The 15,527-nt window shown below is 53.4% G+C and overlaps 1 protein-coding gene across 3 annotated transcripts in view; it reads right to left on the reverse strand.

Annotated features, from left to right (window-relative positions):
* Positions 1-15,527, reverse strand: part of SIPA1L3 (signal induced proliferation associated 1 like 3) — a 111,087-nt gene that overhangs the window by 31,342 nt on the left and 64,218 nt on the right. For all 3 annotated transcript variants that reach the window (XM_081200144.1, XM_081200143.1, XM_081200142.1), the window contains 6 exons: positions 14,455-14,643; positions 10,350-10,524; positions 10,025-10,128; positions 8,534-8,691; positions 6,897-7,473; positions 4,956-5,230 (listed from right to left, as the gene is read on the reverse strand). In XM_081200144.1, coding sequence (XP_081056270.1) covers positions 4,956-5,230; positions 6,897-7,473; positions 8,534-8,691; positions 10,025-10,128; positions 10,350-10,524; positions 14,455-14,643 — 1,478 coding nt within the window. The remainder of the gene's footprint in view (positions 1-4,955; positions 5,231-6,896; positions 7,474-8,533; positions 8,692-10,024; positions 10,129-10,349; positions 10,525-14,454; positions 14,644-15,527) is intronic.

Here is a 15,527-nt window from a genome sequence, read left to right on the forward strand (position 1 = left end):
CCAAAGCTCTTAAAAAAACAGGAACCGCAAAGGTCGCCTTCGCCCCTTGCTGTGGAATTCCCTCCCCGCAGCTTCCGGCCGGATGCTGAAGTCACACCTTAGATGTGTGTCTGCGGGACGCACCCTCTTCCCATGGCCATTATTTGTTCTGGCTGGTTTTAATTCTGGGTTTTAAAGTGTCGTGAGCTGCCCTGGGGACGTGCCGGTGAAGGGCAGGTCATAAAGCTCTGAACAACCACAACAATGACAACACTAATGTTTACAGATGGGAGGCTGAGTCGGCGACCTGTCTGTGGTCAGTTGTGGCATGCAAACCCAGAAGCGCCCCCCCACCCCCACAAAGGGGCCATGTGTAAAACTCTTCTCCACTGCTTGGCCATGCTGCCTTCTGGAAAGAAGCGTTCGGATGCTGTTTAGCTCAGGATCAATGTCAAGAGGACAATGGCTAAAGAACCAGAAGTACCGTATTTTTCGCTCCGTAAGACACACTTTTTTCTTCCTAAAAAGGAAGGGGAAATGTCTGTGTGTCTTATGGAGCAAATGCGTGGTCCCTGGAGCCGAATTGCCCAGGGGCGAAAAGCAGATCATGCAATGGCGCAAAAACGCGGTTACAAAGCACGGATCCACATGGATTCTCAGGATTTTTGCATTCGGCTACCCCAAACTCACCGTCAAATCACATGTCTGTGGCCACAGCATGAACCACAAAAATCATACATCCACTGTTTCGTTCCAATTTTTTTTTCTTGTTTCCCTTCTCTAAAAACTAGTTGTGTCTTATGGTCAGGTGCATCTTATGGAGCAAAAAATACGGTAACTCCATCTCTACCCCCCGCCGACTTGGGGACGTCTCGCTCACCAGAATAAGAGTGGGCTCAGTAAGAAACAGGACATCTACCACCGGTCTTGCAACGACTGCCCCCAAGCATCCAGTGACTACAACCTGGGAGAGATGATGCGCAGGGGCCGGGCTCTGTGCTGCCCTCCCCCCCGACCCTGCGCTTGAGCCGGGGACTGTTCCCTCCTGCTCTGGTGACTGGGAGGCCAGGAGCGGATCTGAATCCTGAACCGACATCTGAAACGGCTCCTCGCTCTCCTCTCCCAGACTCCTCAGGCGCAAAACAGCTGTACGCCGGCATGGTTACGTTCCAGCAATGCAGGGTGCGGCCCAGATTCCCCCCCCCCCAGGGAGCCCACATTCCTGAGCAATGCAGTCAGTCCTGTGTAGGGTGTCAGCACACCCGTCCTCGCTCTCTGTTAGCCTCTGCTCCCGGGAAACGGGCGGAAAGCATCGTCCCAAGACAGAATGGCCAAGCCTTTGGAAGAACAAGTTTTGTTGGAGGAGGGCCAGCAAGGCTTCTTCAGGGTCAAGTCACAGAATCCTAGAACTGTAGAGTTGGAAGGGAACCCTACAGTCATCTAGTCCAACCCCCTGCAGTGGCTAACCTGAAGGAGCGTCTCCACCCCCATCATTCAGCCTGGACACTGAGGTCCAGCGCCGAGGGCCTTCTGGTGGTTCCCTCTCTGCGAGAAGTGAGGTTACAGGGAACCAGGCAGAGGGCCTTCTCGGTGGTGCTGCCCGCCCTGTGGAATGCCCTCCCATCAGATGTCAAGGAAATAAACAACTATCTGACTTTGAGAAGACATCTGAAGGCAACCCTCTACAGAACTTTTTTAATATTTGATATCTTATTCTGTTTTTAATCTGTTGGGAGCAGCCCAGAGTGGCTGGGCAAACTCAGCCAGATGGGCGGGGTATAAATAAATAATAATAATAATAATTATTATTAGGTTCTATAAGCATAGGGACGTGGGTGGTGCTGTCGTCTAAACCACTGAGCCTCTTGTGCTTGCCGATCGGAAGGTCAGCGGTTCAAATCCCCGTGATGAGGTGAGCTCCCGTTGCTCGGTCCCTGCTCCTGCCAACCTAGCAGTTCAAAAGCACGTCAAAGTGCAAGTAGATAAATAGGTACCGCTCCGGCAGGAAGGTAAACAGCGTTTTCGTGCGCTGCTCTGGTTCGCCAGAAGTGGCTTAGTCATGCTGGCCACATGACCCGGAAAAACTGTCTGCGGACAAACACCGACTCCCTCAGCCAGTAAAGCAAGATGAGCGCCGCAACCCCAGAATCGTTTACAACTGGACTTAACTGTCAGGGGTCCTTTACCTTTATAAGCATATGGAAAGGGGTGATAAAACCTTGTAAGTGTGTTGTAAAGTGCAATAAACAAATGTGACACTAGATGGCGATTGTTAGCCTTATGGCGAATTCAATACATTTTTCAGCATTTCCACAGCGGTTTTTTATATGTGTCTAGATTCCACCATGGACTGGTAACTGGTTAAGGAACAGGAGAACCAGGGAACAGGATGGAGGTATGCAGAAAATCCCTCAAGCATCGCCTGGGCCTCTGCTTGCTAACTTGTTCACAAATGACCTGGAGTTGGAGGAGAGCAGCAAGGGTCAAATTTACAGATCACATACAGGAGCAAAAAGGGATTGTGAGGAATTGAAACTAGAGGAATGTGAAGCCCATTGGCTCAAGATATTTCCTCACTTGACATGTGTTTAGGGGGAGCTGGAACTGGCAGTGACTGACCAGGAACAAGATCGTGGGGGTGTACTGAATTAGCAAAATCCAAACGTTGACCCAGCCATTCTGACTTCCGTGCACAAAGCTTATTGCAGAGATTAGATGGTAGTCAGTCTTTATTGAGTCTTTATCTTCACTGAGCATTTCCTCTGATTGCTTTATGGGCCGCTTAGACAACACTGGGGAGACATGGGTGGCGCTGTGGTCTACACCACAGAGCCTAGGGCTTGCCGATCGGAAGGTCAGAGGTTTGAATCCCTGCGACGGAGTGAGCTCCCGTTGTTTGGTCCCAGCTCCTGCCAACCTAGCAGTTCGAAAGCACGTCAAAGTGCAAGTAGATAAATAGATTCCGCTCCGGTGGGAAGGTAAACGGCGTTTCCGTGCGCTGCTCTGGTTTGCCAGAAGCGGCTTAGTCATACTGGCCACATGACCCGGAAGGTGTCTGCAGACAAACAGCTCCCTCAGCCAGTAAAGTGAGATGAGCACCACAACCCCAGAATCGTTTACGACTGGACTTAACTGTCAGGGGTCCTTTACCTTTACCAGCATATGGAAAGGGGTGATGCAGGAAGTACAGTGTACTTAAGACTCTCCAAAAGCCACTGATCAAGTCCCTCACCAAAGACTCTTGAGTAAGCGTAGCAGATGCAGATTAACAGGAGTGGCTTAGTCATGCTGGCCACATGACCCGGAAGCTGTCTGTGGACAAATGTTGGCTCCCTCGGCCTATAGAGCGAGATGAGCATGCAACCCCAGAGTTGTCCGCGACTGGACCTTACGGTCAGGGGTACCTTTAGACAACACTGAGCCTCCACCCTGCCTCTTTTCTGATTTCTAGGCTTCCCCTCATCGCTCATCCACCCACCCCACATTTCTCCATGCAAATGTCACTTTCTCTGTCACTTTCCAAACTGCAAGAAGTCTCTTTTGAAACATGGATCTGTTGCGCTAGGGAGACAAAGGCCACAAGATACCCAAACTTCCCTCTCCCTGCTGCTCTACCACTCGGGGCAAGGGGCGAGGTCGAGCGACCACCTCCCCACACACCCTGAGACCTCCTGGGCCTGCAGCAACTGGGACATTAGGGTGAAGGCTGGGCAATTAATAAAAACCGTAACAGCAAACAGTTAATGGTAAAGGGACCCCTGACCATTAGGTCCAGTCGTGACCAACTCTGGGGTTGCGGCGCTCATCTCGCTTTATTGGCCGAGGGAGCCGGCGTACAGCTTCCGGGTCATGTGGCCAGCAGGACTAAGCCGCTTCTGGTGAACCAGAGCAGTGTACGGAAACGCCGTTTACCTTCCCACCGGAACGGTACCTATTTATCTACTTGCACTTTGATGTGCTTTCAAACTGCTAGGTTGGCAGGAGCAGGTACTGAGCAATGGGAGCTCACCATGTCGCGGGGATTTGAACCTCCGACCTTCTGATCGGCAAGTCCTAGGCTCTGTGGTTTAACCCACAGCGCCCAGGCCTAAATGGATATGTTGCTTGAGGCAGAACTGAGTGTCCACTGCAACATCAGCCACAAGTCTTGCCCATCACTCACGGGGACAGTAATGGAGACCTGTCACCACCCAAATGATGCTGGGACTCCAACTCCCATCAGTCCCAACCAGCATGGCCAATATGGGAGATGTAGTCTAACTGATCGCTGAAGAATGGGTGCTTTTGAATTATGGTGCTGGAGGAGACTCTTGAGAGTCCCATGGACAGCAATAAGATCAGACCTATCCATTCTGAAGGAAATCAGCCCTGAGTGCTCACTGGAAGGACAGATCCTGAAGCTGAGACTCCAAGACTTTGGCCACCTCATGAGAAGAGAAGACTCCCTGGAAAAGACCCTGATGTTGGGAAAGATGGAGGGCGCAAGGAGAAGGGGACGACAGAGGACGAGATGGTGGGACAGTGTTCTTGAAGCTACCAGCATGAGTTTGACCAAACTGCGGGAGGCAGTGGAAGACAGGAGTGCCTGGCGTGCTCTGGTCCAGGGGGTCACAAAGAGTTGGACACGACTAAACAACAGTCTAACTGAACTTCAGGACGGCCCTTCCTCAGGAGCAGGCGGGCTCTCCTCCACCAGAGGCTGCACAAGCTGTTTGCCAGGGACCCCGAACCAGCCTCCTGCCTTGCACATCAGACACTGACAACACTGCTTCCACAGCCCTTGCCAGCTCTGCGATGAGCAGCGGGAGCAAAAGTGTGCAAAAGGGGTCCATGCGAGGCCACTCAATGGGCACGGCTGCGTCCTCTTGGCACAACACAATGGTTTGGTGCAGAAAAGACCTCTGCGTGGAGCCACAGGAATCCTTTTGCTTCTGCCAGCCTGCCAGGAGTTGGATGCAAAGCAAGGCCAATGTTACCTGCGAGGGACGCCATCCTCGTGCGGCGGGACGATGACCACCTTCACCGTCACGGAGGTGCGCAGCCAGTCGATCATCTGGTCGTGGCTGAGTGTGACCACGGCTACCTTGCAGATCTCCACCAGCCGGCTGCCCTGGCGCAGCCCTGCTTGCCAGGCAAAGCCGTAGTCCTCCACCTCGGCCACCGTCCCGTCAAACTTCACGTGGAAGCCCAACTGCCCCAGACCGTTCCTGCGCAGCGTCATCTCCACCGTCTCGCAGCCAGAGGTCATGACCTAGGGAAAGAGTCGGAAGGGGCAAAGAAGAGTGGAACTGTAAGGGACCCCAAGGGTCATCTGATCTAACCCCCCGAATTACAGGGATCACCGGTCAACCTCTGCTTAAGAAACTCCAATGAAGGATTGCACCCCATCTTCCAGCGGCAGGCGGTGAAATTTTTCGTAGGGGAATGGTTAGGGCCAGAGGCGCTGGTTTGCCAGGACCTGTGTGTTGTGTTGTGATGTCCCAATGGTCCACATGTGAGCATCATGCCTCTCTCCCTAAGCCGGGCAGAAGCTTTCCAGGCTCTGGGAAGGAGGCGCTGGGCTTTAACACTTTATTAAATTACTGGGAGGGACGTGGGTGCCGCTGTGGGTTAAACCACAGAGCCTAGGACTTGCCGATCAGAAGGCTGGCGGTTCAAATCTCCACGACGGGGTGAGCTCCCGTTGCTCGGTCCCTGCTCCTGCCAACCTAGCAGTTCGAAAGCACATCAAAGTGCAAGTAGATAAATAGGTACCACTCTGGCGGGAAGGTTAAAGGTGTTTCCGTGCGCTGCTCGGGTTCACCAGAAGCAGCTTAGTCATGCTGGCCACATGACTTGGAAGCTGTACACCGGCTCCCTCGGCCAATAAAGCGAGATGAGCGCCAGATTCGGCCACGACTGGACCTAATGGTCAGGGGTCCCTTTACCTTAATTTCCTGGGAACATTTAGGGGAGCAGTCTAGCCCCCCAGTGCACCAACCGCATGCCACTGCCACCTTCCAAAGGAGACAGTTCCGCTCTGCAGCGGCTCTGACCATCACAAAGTTATTCCTAAACTTTAGTCGCAATCTCCTTTCCTCCCCGCCCCCCATAATTTTTTTTATTTATACTTTTCAGGTTTATACCTATCATTAATTTTACAATCACTTTAACATTTCAAAGCTTGACTTCCTTCCCCCTCTTTCTGCGGTTCCTTAAATTTATTTTTTAATATCTTCTGCATATCCAAATTCATTTAATTTACTCATTTAATTATCTACTTTAAATATATACCCTTATGAAACTGCAGGTTATCACAATAACCCTGCCAATGTTTTTACCTGTCTGCAATTTATCTGTAAATATTCAGTAGACCATTTCCATTCTTTTATGAAACGTTTATTATCTTGATTTCTCTGTAACGGCTCTGACCATCAAGAGGTTATTCCTAAGCTTTAGTCGCAATCTCCTTTCCTGTCATTTGAATACACTGGCTTATTTGAAAACTCCCACTTCCATGGGACAGCCTTTCAGATACAGTGGTACCTAGGGTTAAAAACGTAATTTGTTCCAGAGGTCTGTTCTTAACCTGAAGCACCACTTTAGCTAATGGGGCCTCCTGCTGCCGCTGCGCCGCCGCTGTACGATTTCTGTACTCATCCTGAAGCAAAGTTCTTAACCCGAGGTATTATTTCTGGGTTAGCGGAGTCTGTAACCTGAAGCGTCTGTAACCTGAAGCATCTGTAACCTGAGATACCACTGTATTCTCTCACATCACCTGCCCCCCAGTTCTCTTTCCCCCCAACTCCCTCTACCACACCTCCTAAATAAGGCTTGGTTTTCCAACTTGGTTTCAAACTCCCAGCAGCTCCTCGCAGGAATGGAAAGGGCCCAAGGATCCAAGGGTGCTATCCTGACTTAATGTGGCCGTCACTGACCTTCAGGCGCTGTACAATCTCCTTTATGTCCTCCGGATTGCTCTCCAGGGCCCGGATGAAAATGTGGTCCCCGCGCCCGTAGAAGATCTTGATGCTGAACGTGTCCGGCGTCCACCCGATCACGTCCGCGCAAAAGCAGTTGAAGACCACCTCCTTGGTGCCCAGGTCCAGGAGGACGACAAACTCGTTGGAGATGCCCAAGATGCACTCGATCTCCAGCCCCTGGGTGTAATCCTGCGCCTGCACATGCCACGCAATGGCCCCGGCGCTGTGCTGCTCAGCCCCCGGCCGGGCTTTCGTCTTCTCCTTCTTCTTGGAGGCCAGCGAGATCAGGTTGAACTTCCCCGTGGAGTCGATGGGCGTGCTGGTGACGCAGTTCTCCGCCAGGTCCTTCAGGTACTCCTGCCGTGTCCGCGTGGCCATGGTGTGGAACTTGTCCGACTTGTGGGCCGCGTTCTCGGCGTTGATCACCTTGGCCAGCAGGAAGTCCCGGAAGACGTCGGATTTGTGGAAGGCGGCTCGGCTGGGGATGGCTGGCCCAAAGGGAGGGACGTCTTTGGAGCGGGTCACTGCCACGCTGGGGACATGGAAGGAAAGGGGGGAAAGCACAGCTTGGACCAAGCAGAAGGCAGGAGCCAGCTGGCAGTAAATCACATCATGGGAATTACCGTAATTTTTGCTCTATAAGACTCACTTTTTCCCTCCTAAAAAGTAAGGGGAAATGTGTGTGTGTCTTATGGAGCGAATGCAGGCTGCGCAGCTATCCCAGAAGCCAGAACAGCAAGAGGGATGGCTGCTTTCACTGCGCAGCGATCCCTCTTGCTGTTCTGGCTTCTGAGATTCAGAAGATTTTTTTTTTGTTTTCCTACTCCAAAAACTAGGTGCGTCTTGTGGTCTGGTGCATCTTATAGAGCGGAAAATACGGTAACTCATTATTAGCAAACACACACACAGACTTGTGATTCCTGGCCTGGACGAGCCTTGGGGTCCCTTCCAAGTCCATGACTTGGCTGAGGGTCAGGCCTCATGAGTCCAGCAGTTCACCTCTGGTAGGTCTTGCCCAGTTGCCCAGACTGAAAGTTCCTACCTCCCCACAGCCGTCTCAGTCTCCACCTCTCCAGGGTTCCCCCCCCCAAGCAATCAGAGGCTTAGCCTGCGTGAAGCCAACCTCCTCTCCGCTCTTTTCATGCCTCTCCTGGTTCTGGGAGACCAGGGAGGAGGGGAGCTGGTCAAAGCAGGAGGGGGAGACACCTGGGCCACTTCAGCGGCCGAACTCATCTCTGCATCTTGGCTTGCCTCTTCTCCTGCCTCTGAATCTGGACCTCTTGCTGCCTCCTGTTTCAGCTGAATGATGTCGTGATGACCTCATGTGACGGGCGGAAAGGTGGCCCCGCCCACTTGTCAAATTTGGCCCTGGTCACCTCAAAAGCTCACTTGGCCCACAGGATAAGCATTTCTCCTGACTAGCGTCAGCTCTGCCTGGGGGGCTTCCTCCCTCCTGCCAGACCCTTCTAGAACGACTACAGCAGGGGGTTGGACTAGATGACCCTGGAGCCCATTCCAACTGCACCATTTGATGATTCTGCCAGAGAGTCTGTGGGACGAGCCTGGGGCGCCTTTCGGGGAGGGGGTGTTACCTGTAGCAAACGTTCTCTGTGCAGGGATTCTGGGCCCGGACGATGATGAAGACATGCTGGAAATGGGAGCGGATGTTCTGGGGGGTAAAGGGCAGAGCCCCTGGCTCCTGGAAGATGATGGTGACGATGTCGTTCCCAATGTGCCTCTTCCTGAGCAGCTGGAGGAGGAAGGAGGAGGCAGACAGAGGGGGTCTCAGTTATTCATCTGAAGTGTTCCTCAAATGCATTTTCATCCAGACCCACGCGTGCAAACGATACAGTCCGATCGCATCCTGCATGGGGGTTTGTGCTCAAGGGTTCAGCACATGCGCAAGAATGCACATAGTCAAACTACCCCTGTGCCAGCGTCCCCGAGCTTCTATCTGGAGCAGGCCTTGCCCCCAAAAGCAAGGCAAAGAGTTTAAAACAGGGGTAGGCAACCTAGGGCCCGGGGGCTGGATGCGGCCCAATCGCCTTCTCAATCCAGCACGTGGACGGTCCGGGAATCAGCGTGTTTTTACATGGGTAGAATGTGTGCTTTTATTTAAAATGCATCTCTGGGTTATTTGTGGAGAATAGGAATTCATTCATATATTTTTTTCAAAATATAGTCTCGAAAAATATGTTCCCGAAGCTGCCAGCATGAGTTTGTCCAAACTGCAGGAGGCAGTGGAAGACAGGAGTGCCTGGCGTGCTCTGGTCCAGGGGGTCACAAAGAGTCGGACACGACTGAACGACTAAACAACAACAACAAGTCCGGCCCACCACATGGTCTGAGGGATGCTGAAAAAGGCTGCTGACCCCTGACTTAAAAGCTTGCCTTGCACCATGTGCTCCAAGCACAAACAGCGCTTTTAAGCTCTCTGCCTTGCTTGCATCCAACCAACCGACTGGCCGCCATTCGGGTAAGGTTGACATTGCACAAGTTAACTAACAAGCTTCCAACAAAATATTAAAAATACAATATAACATCAGACATGAAAAACTTCCCTAAACACATAAGGTTTAGGGCAGTATTAGGACAGTAAGAAAGCAACACATAACAGAAGCCGAGAACAACGCCCCAAATCTCAATAGACCTCTGCATCCAGATGTGCCGGTGGGAGGGAAGAAGAGAGCAGAAAAGCTCAGGAGGTCCAGGTGGTGGCAGGGCAGCGCCACTGAGGGCATCCCTGAACGCAGGGACACATTTGGACACCCAGCCAAGGGGCGCTGGATATACGACAAAGGAGGTGGGATTGCCAGGACCCCCCAGAACGCCACAGCTGTCCCCTCAGAACATGTCCGGCATTCCTTGCTCTCTGGGGTCAGGGGGACCGAATGTTTTTAATTTCATTTTCCGTTTTAATTTGCACACCGCTTTTCTTCTACGTTGCTAGAACACAAGGCGGTTCTGCAAGCTGCAGGACCAACAAAATAGGCAGCGAAGATCCCACATCTTATAATCTGATCAAATACATCATTTTCTTTTAAAAAAATGCAACTCCCACTTGCGTGGAGCCCACCTCGTACCTGCTGCCTATTGTTGGGGGTGTAAGGAAGCATCGTGGAGACGTGGAACATGATCTCGTAGCCCTGGTAGGTGGTGTAGAGAGAGTGGGTGCCCGTGGAGTCGGCTGGAAGGCAAAAGCAAGCAGGAGAGAGGCTCAGGAGGGACTAGAAGTGGGGACTAGTGGGTGGAGAGGAGGGATGGGCTGCGTGGCTCCTGGCCGCCTTCACAGCCTCCCCCCCCCCCCCTGAGCAGAGTTGGGGAACGGGAGATTTCGGGGGAACAGAGAGCAGCCAGCCGACCTGCCAGCCTGCCGCCTGCCCCCAGCCAATGGCCAGAGGGACCTACTTTTGGTGTCCAGCTGGGCAGCATACTTGTCGAAGCCCCTGAGGCACACCTTCTCCCCCAGCAGCGCCAGGAACTCCTCAAAGGCAGGCCCGGCCTCTTCGTTGTTGTACATCTCCTCCTCGGAGCTCTGGTCGGCTTTGCAGTACAAGACGCCCACCTTGTGCTTCCGGCAGAGCTGAAGGGGCAGAAGGGAGAGGGAGACACAGCCGGGTGAGAAGCGCCAAGCAGGGGGAGCCCACTGGGCAGAGGCCTGGCGAGAGACACTTCCGTGCCATGCGTTGCAGGATCCGGCCACGACGGGGCCAGCCTCCTCCTTCCCAGACTGGAAGAAAGGCACGAGCAGAGAAGGGAGGCAAGGGCGTCCTCAGAGGAACGCCGCAAGGTGTGCGCCTGAATCTACCTGTGCATGTTCAGAGCACTGAGACCGTAGCTGGAAGAGGCCACAAAGGGGAGTCCAGCACCCCGCTTCTCTCTTTTTTAAAAAAATAATTTTTATTGATTTTAACATTTAAATTATAAAATGTGCCACAAAACTTATCATACAATCTTTTTAGACTTCCATCAGCACCTCTGATGATCCACCGTTTTAACCACTTCTTATGCATTTCTTAACTTTATACAGTGGTGCCTCGCAAGACGAAATTAATTCGTTCCGCAATTCTCTTCGTCTTGCGGTTTTTTCGTCTTGCGATGCACGGTTTCCCATAGGAATGCATTGAAAATCAATTAATGCGTTCCTAGGGAAACCGACTTCAGACCAGGTCCGGGGACAGTCTGTCCCCGGACCTCTTCTGAAGGCTGGGGGGGGGGACAAGGGCTTTTCTTCCCACCCCCAGCATTTTAAAAAACCCTGGGACAGCGGAGGACTTCTCCGCTGTGCGGGGCTATCTTAAAATGCTGGTGGGCGGCATTTTAAAATCGCTCCGGACAGCGGAGGACTTCTCCGCTGTCCGGGGCGATTTAAAAGCCCCTGGGAAGGCAGGCAGGGGGGACAAAGACTTTCGCCCCCTGCCCGCCTTCAGAAGGTGTTCCCGCCCCCCGCCCCACTTCGGAACAGCTTTCCGAAGTGGGGCGGATGGGGCAGGTGTCCCCGCCCCCCCCCGCCCCACTTCGGAACAGCTTTCCGAAGTGGGGCAGCGGGGCCAGGTGTTCCCGCCCCCCCTCCCCACTTCGGAAGAGCTTTCCGAAGTGGGGCGGCGGGGCCAGGTGTTCCCGCCCCCCCTCCCCACTTCGGAAGAGCTTTCCGAAGTGGGGCGGCGGGCCCAGGTGTTCCCGCCCCCCCTCCCCACTTCGGAAGAGCTTTCCGAAGTGGGGCGGCGGGGCCAGGTGTCCCCGCCCCCCCGCCCCACTTCGGAACAGCTTTCCGAAGTGGGGCGGCGGGGCCAGGTGTTCCCGCCCCCCCTCCCCACTTCGGAAGAGCTTTCCGAAGTGGGGCGGCGGGGCCAGGTGTCCCCGCCCCCCCGCCCCACTTCGGAACAGCTTTCCGAAGTGGGGCGGCGGGGCCAGGTGTTCCCGCCCCCCCTCCCCACTTCGGAAGAGCTTTCCGAAGTGGGGCGGCGGGGCCAGGTGTCCCCGCCCCCCCTCCCCACTTCAGAAGAGCTTTCCGAAGTGGGGCGGGGGGCCAGGTGTTCCCGCCCCCCCTCCCCACTTCGGAAGAGCTTTCCGAAGTGGGGCGGCGGGGCCAGGTGTCCCCGCCCCCCCTCCCCACTTCGGAAGAGCTTTCCGAAGTGGGGCGGCGGGGCCAGGTGTCCCCGCCCCCCCACCCCACTTCGGAACAGCTTTCCGAAGTGGGGCGGCGGGGCCAGGTGTTCCCGCCCCCCCTCCCCACTTCAGAAGAGCTTTCCGAAGTGGGGCGGCGGGGCCAGGTGTCCCCGCCCCCACTCCCCACTTCGGAACAGCGTTTTAAAATGCTGGGGGTCGGGAGCGAAGCGCTGCATTTTAAAATCTCCCCGTGTCCCGGCGCTTCGCTCCCGACCCCCAGCATTTTAAAATCTTCCCAGGACACGGGGAGATTTTAAAATGCTGGGGGTCTGCAGCGCTTCGCTCCCGACCCCCAGCATTTTAAAATCTTCCCAGGACACGGGGAGATTTTAAAATGCTGGGGGTCGGCAGCGAACGCTTCGCTCCCGCCCGCCAGCATTTTAACATCACCCGGGGCAGGCGGGGGGGGAGGCAGGCGGGGGGGGAGCAAAGACTTTTGCCCCCCGCCGGCCTTCAGAAGAGGTCCTCTTCTGAAGGCCGGCTGTGGGCGAAAGTCTTTGCTCCTGACCGCCAGCATTTCCCTATGGGCTTTCGTCTTGCGATGCAAGCCCATAGGGAAATTCGTCTTGCGAAGCGCCTCCAAAACAGAAAACCCTTTCGTCTTGCGGGTTTTCCGTCTTGCGAGGCATTCGTCTTGCGGGGTACCACTGTATTGCCTTTACATCTCTTAACAAATCATCCTTCCCCTTCTCCATTTTTGCAATGCTTCCAATAATACTCCTCACAAAACTTCTTGCAAACCTACAAACGTCGTCTGCTCTATGGCACCCCGCTTCTCAAAGTGGCCAGCCATTGGCCCGAATGCGAATCCCGCGAGCCGGACCTGAGCAGAACAGCGGCGGAGGGAGAACAAGGCCCCTGCGACTCACAGCCCTCGACAGTCGTCTCCTCTGCCATCGATTTGTCTATTTTTGCCACCCAAGTTGAGGCCATCCCTGACTCCCAGGGAAATGAGTTTCAGAGTTTGTGTCTGATGCCTGAAGAATGACTTTTTTCCGGATCTTCCCACACTCAGCTTTTCCCATGGGGTTTGAGCGTGACCATCATCTCTTTCTCCACAGCAAACGTCACCATCGTCTGCATCCCGGCCATATTTTCTCTTGCTCAACTTTTCCCTAAACCGCAAAGTCCCGAATGTGGCAACCTTCCATCGCCGGGGATCCCCTGATCTCTCCGGCTGCCCTTTCATCTCAACTTTCCCCAGATCTGCTGCAGTTGTATCTTGGTTCTCAAACAGAGTCCGTTCAACTCCTGGAACTGTTCAAAAAACAAGGCGCGGCTTCCGATTGGCTGCAGGAGTGCCCTGCGGCCAATCAGAAGCCGCGTCGGATGTTCGGCTTCCAAAAACCGCTCGAAAACCAGAACACTCGCTTCCGGGTTTCGATCGTTCGATTTGTTTGGAAGCCATGGCGTTTGAGATCCAAGGTATGACTGTACATCCTTTTGGAGGCGAGGCAAGCGGAGCGGCAGGCAGTAGGATGGCTGTTCCCTAATCCAGTGGATCTCTCCTGCTCCTGGAATCTGCCTCATCCCCTTTCAGAGCCCTCAATGCCCACCCCATTTTGCATACCTCTCCCGGTATGCCCCGCGGAGAACCTTAAGGCCCATAAATAGTAACACCCTAGAGGTCCCGGGCCCTAAGGAAGTCAGATTAGCCTCAACCAGAGCCAGGGCCTTTTCAGTGATGGCTCCAGCCTAGTGGAACGCTCTGTCTCATGAGACCAGGGCCCTGCAGGATCTGATTTCTTTCCGCAGGGCCTGTAAGACAGAGTTGTTCCACCTGGCCTTCGGCTTGGAATCAACTTGATCCCCTCCCCCTCTTTCCTTTTTCCTTTCTCCTTCTGTGATGGAACTCCTATTTGGGGACTTCCCTGGCTTTTTTCTGGCCCACCTAGGACCAGTATGGATAGTTGGCCTTGGTGAAAACTTGACATTTGGCCTTTCACTTGGAATCAACTTGATTCCCTCCCCCTCTTTCTTTTTTCCTTTCTCCTCCTGTGAAGAGGCTGCATCTTAATGTTTTAATGTTGTATTTTAATCTTGTTTTTTAAATTGTATTTTAATCAACTTGTTTTTATTATTGGTTGTAAGCTGCCCTGAGCCCGGTCTTGGCTGGGGAGGGCGGGGTATAAATAAAATTTATCATCATTATTATTATTTAATCCCACAAATCGCTGACATGTCTTTTCTTCTGTCTGATACCGCCAAGTTCTAGCATTATTTGGCAAATGTGTGGTGCTCTCCACCCCGTCTCTTGCCCCTCACCCCACCGACCAGGGAGCAAGGACGGAAGAGGGGCCAATGTCCACCCCCTGGCCATCCCACCTCCCCCCGGCTCGCTCACCCCTTGCTCGTCCAGCTTCCGCAGCTGCTCCGTGACCTTGGGGACGCTCAGGGCCAGGCGGAGGCAGTGGATGTTCAGCTCGGGGACCACGTTCTCCAGCACGTCCTTGAGGGGGAGCCCGCGGACAGTGCCATGCTTGGTGGAGGTGGGCGTGGCATCCTCCAGGATGGAGCCACGGAGGGTGGTCAGCTGCAAGGAGAGAGAGTCTGGTCAGAGGAGCCTTCCCGGCATTTCCTGTCCGGACCTGCCATGTGGGCGGAGCTAACCGACAGGGATCGCTTTGTGGTGGCTCCCGCCCCCAGTGGAGCGGAAAGGCAGAGGCTGAAACCGGCCCAACAGGGCAGGCTGCCTGCCGGGCACCCAGGAAGAGAGGCTGCCCACATGGCTCGGGAACAGGGTCCCCTGGAGACGGTGCTTTCCTTCATTTTGGTCTCAGAGTGTTGGAAGAGAGGAATAATAAACTGTTTTTATACGCAAAGAATATTACTGGCACAGAAATGGAAACAAGAACTACCGACCAAAGAAGAATGGCAGATGAAATTAATGGACCCTGCAGAATTAGACAAGATGACAGGAAGGATCCGAAACCTGCGGGACCAGAGGTTCTTAGAGGACTGGAGTAAATATCTGAACTATTTGGAAAGCAATTGTACTAAACAGATTACGCTAGCAGGACTTCAAGAAGTTTTGTAAGGAGGACTATGCGAAGTATTGCAGAGAAGATTATGAAGAGAGTTATTAGAGAGTTAAGGATAACTGAAAGTAATAGAGAAATTAAGAAATGTAACTTAAGTGATAAAGATTGAAAAATCTTCAGATGTGGTTGATGGAAGTCCAAAACATTGTATAAGATAAGAAAGTATGTGATACGATTTTTGGAAATTATTTGTAAAAATCTATATATATATCTATATATCTAATCTATATCTATCTATCTATCTATCGATCGATCGATCGATCGATCTATCTATCTATCTATCGATCGATCGATCGATCGATCGATCTATCAGAGTGTTGGAAGAGAGAGGCAACCTCGAGACACACCTCAGGGCCCAATTCTGAACATTTAAAGG

This window comes from Podarcis bocagei (assembly GCF_964188305.1).
Source record: "Podarcis bocagei genome assembly, chromosome: 7".
Taxonomy (NCBI): domain Eukaryota; kingdom Metazoa; phylum Chordata; class Lepidosauria; order Squamata; family Lacertidae; genus Podarcis; species Podarcis bocagei.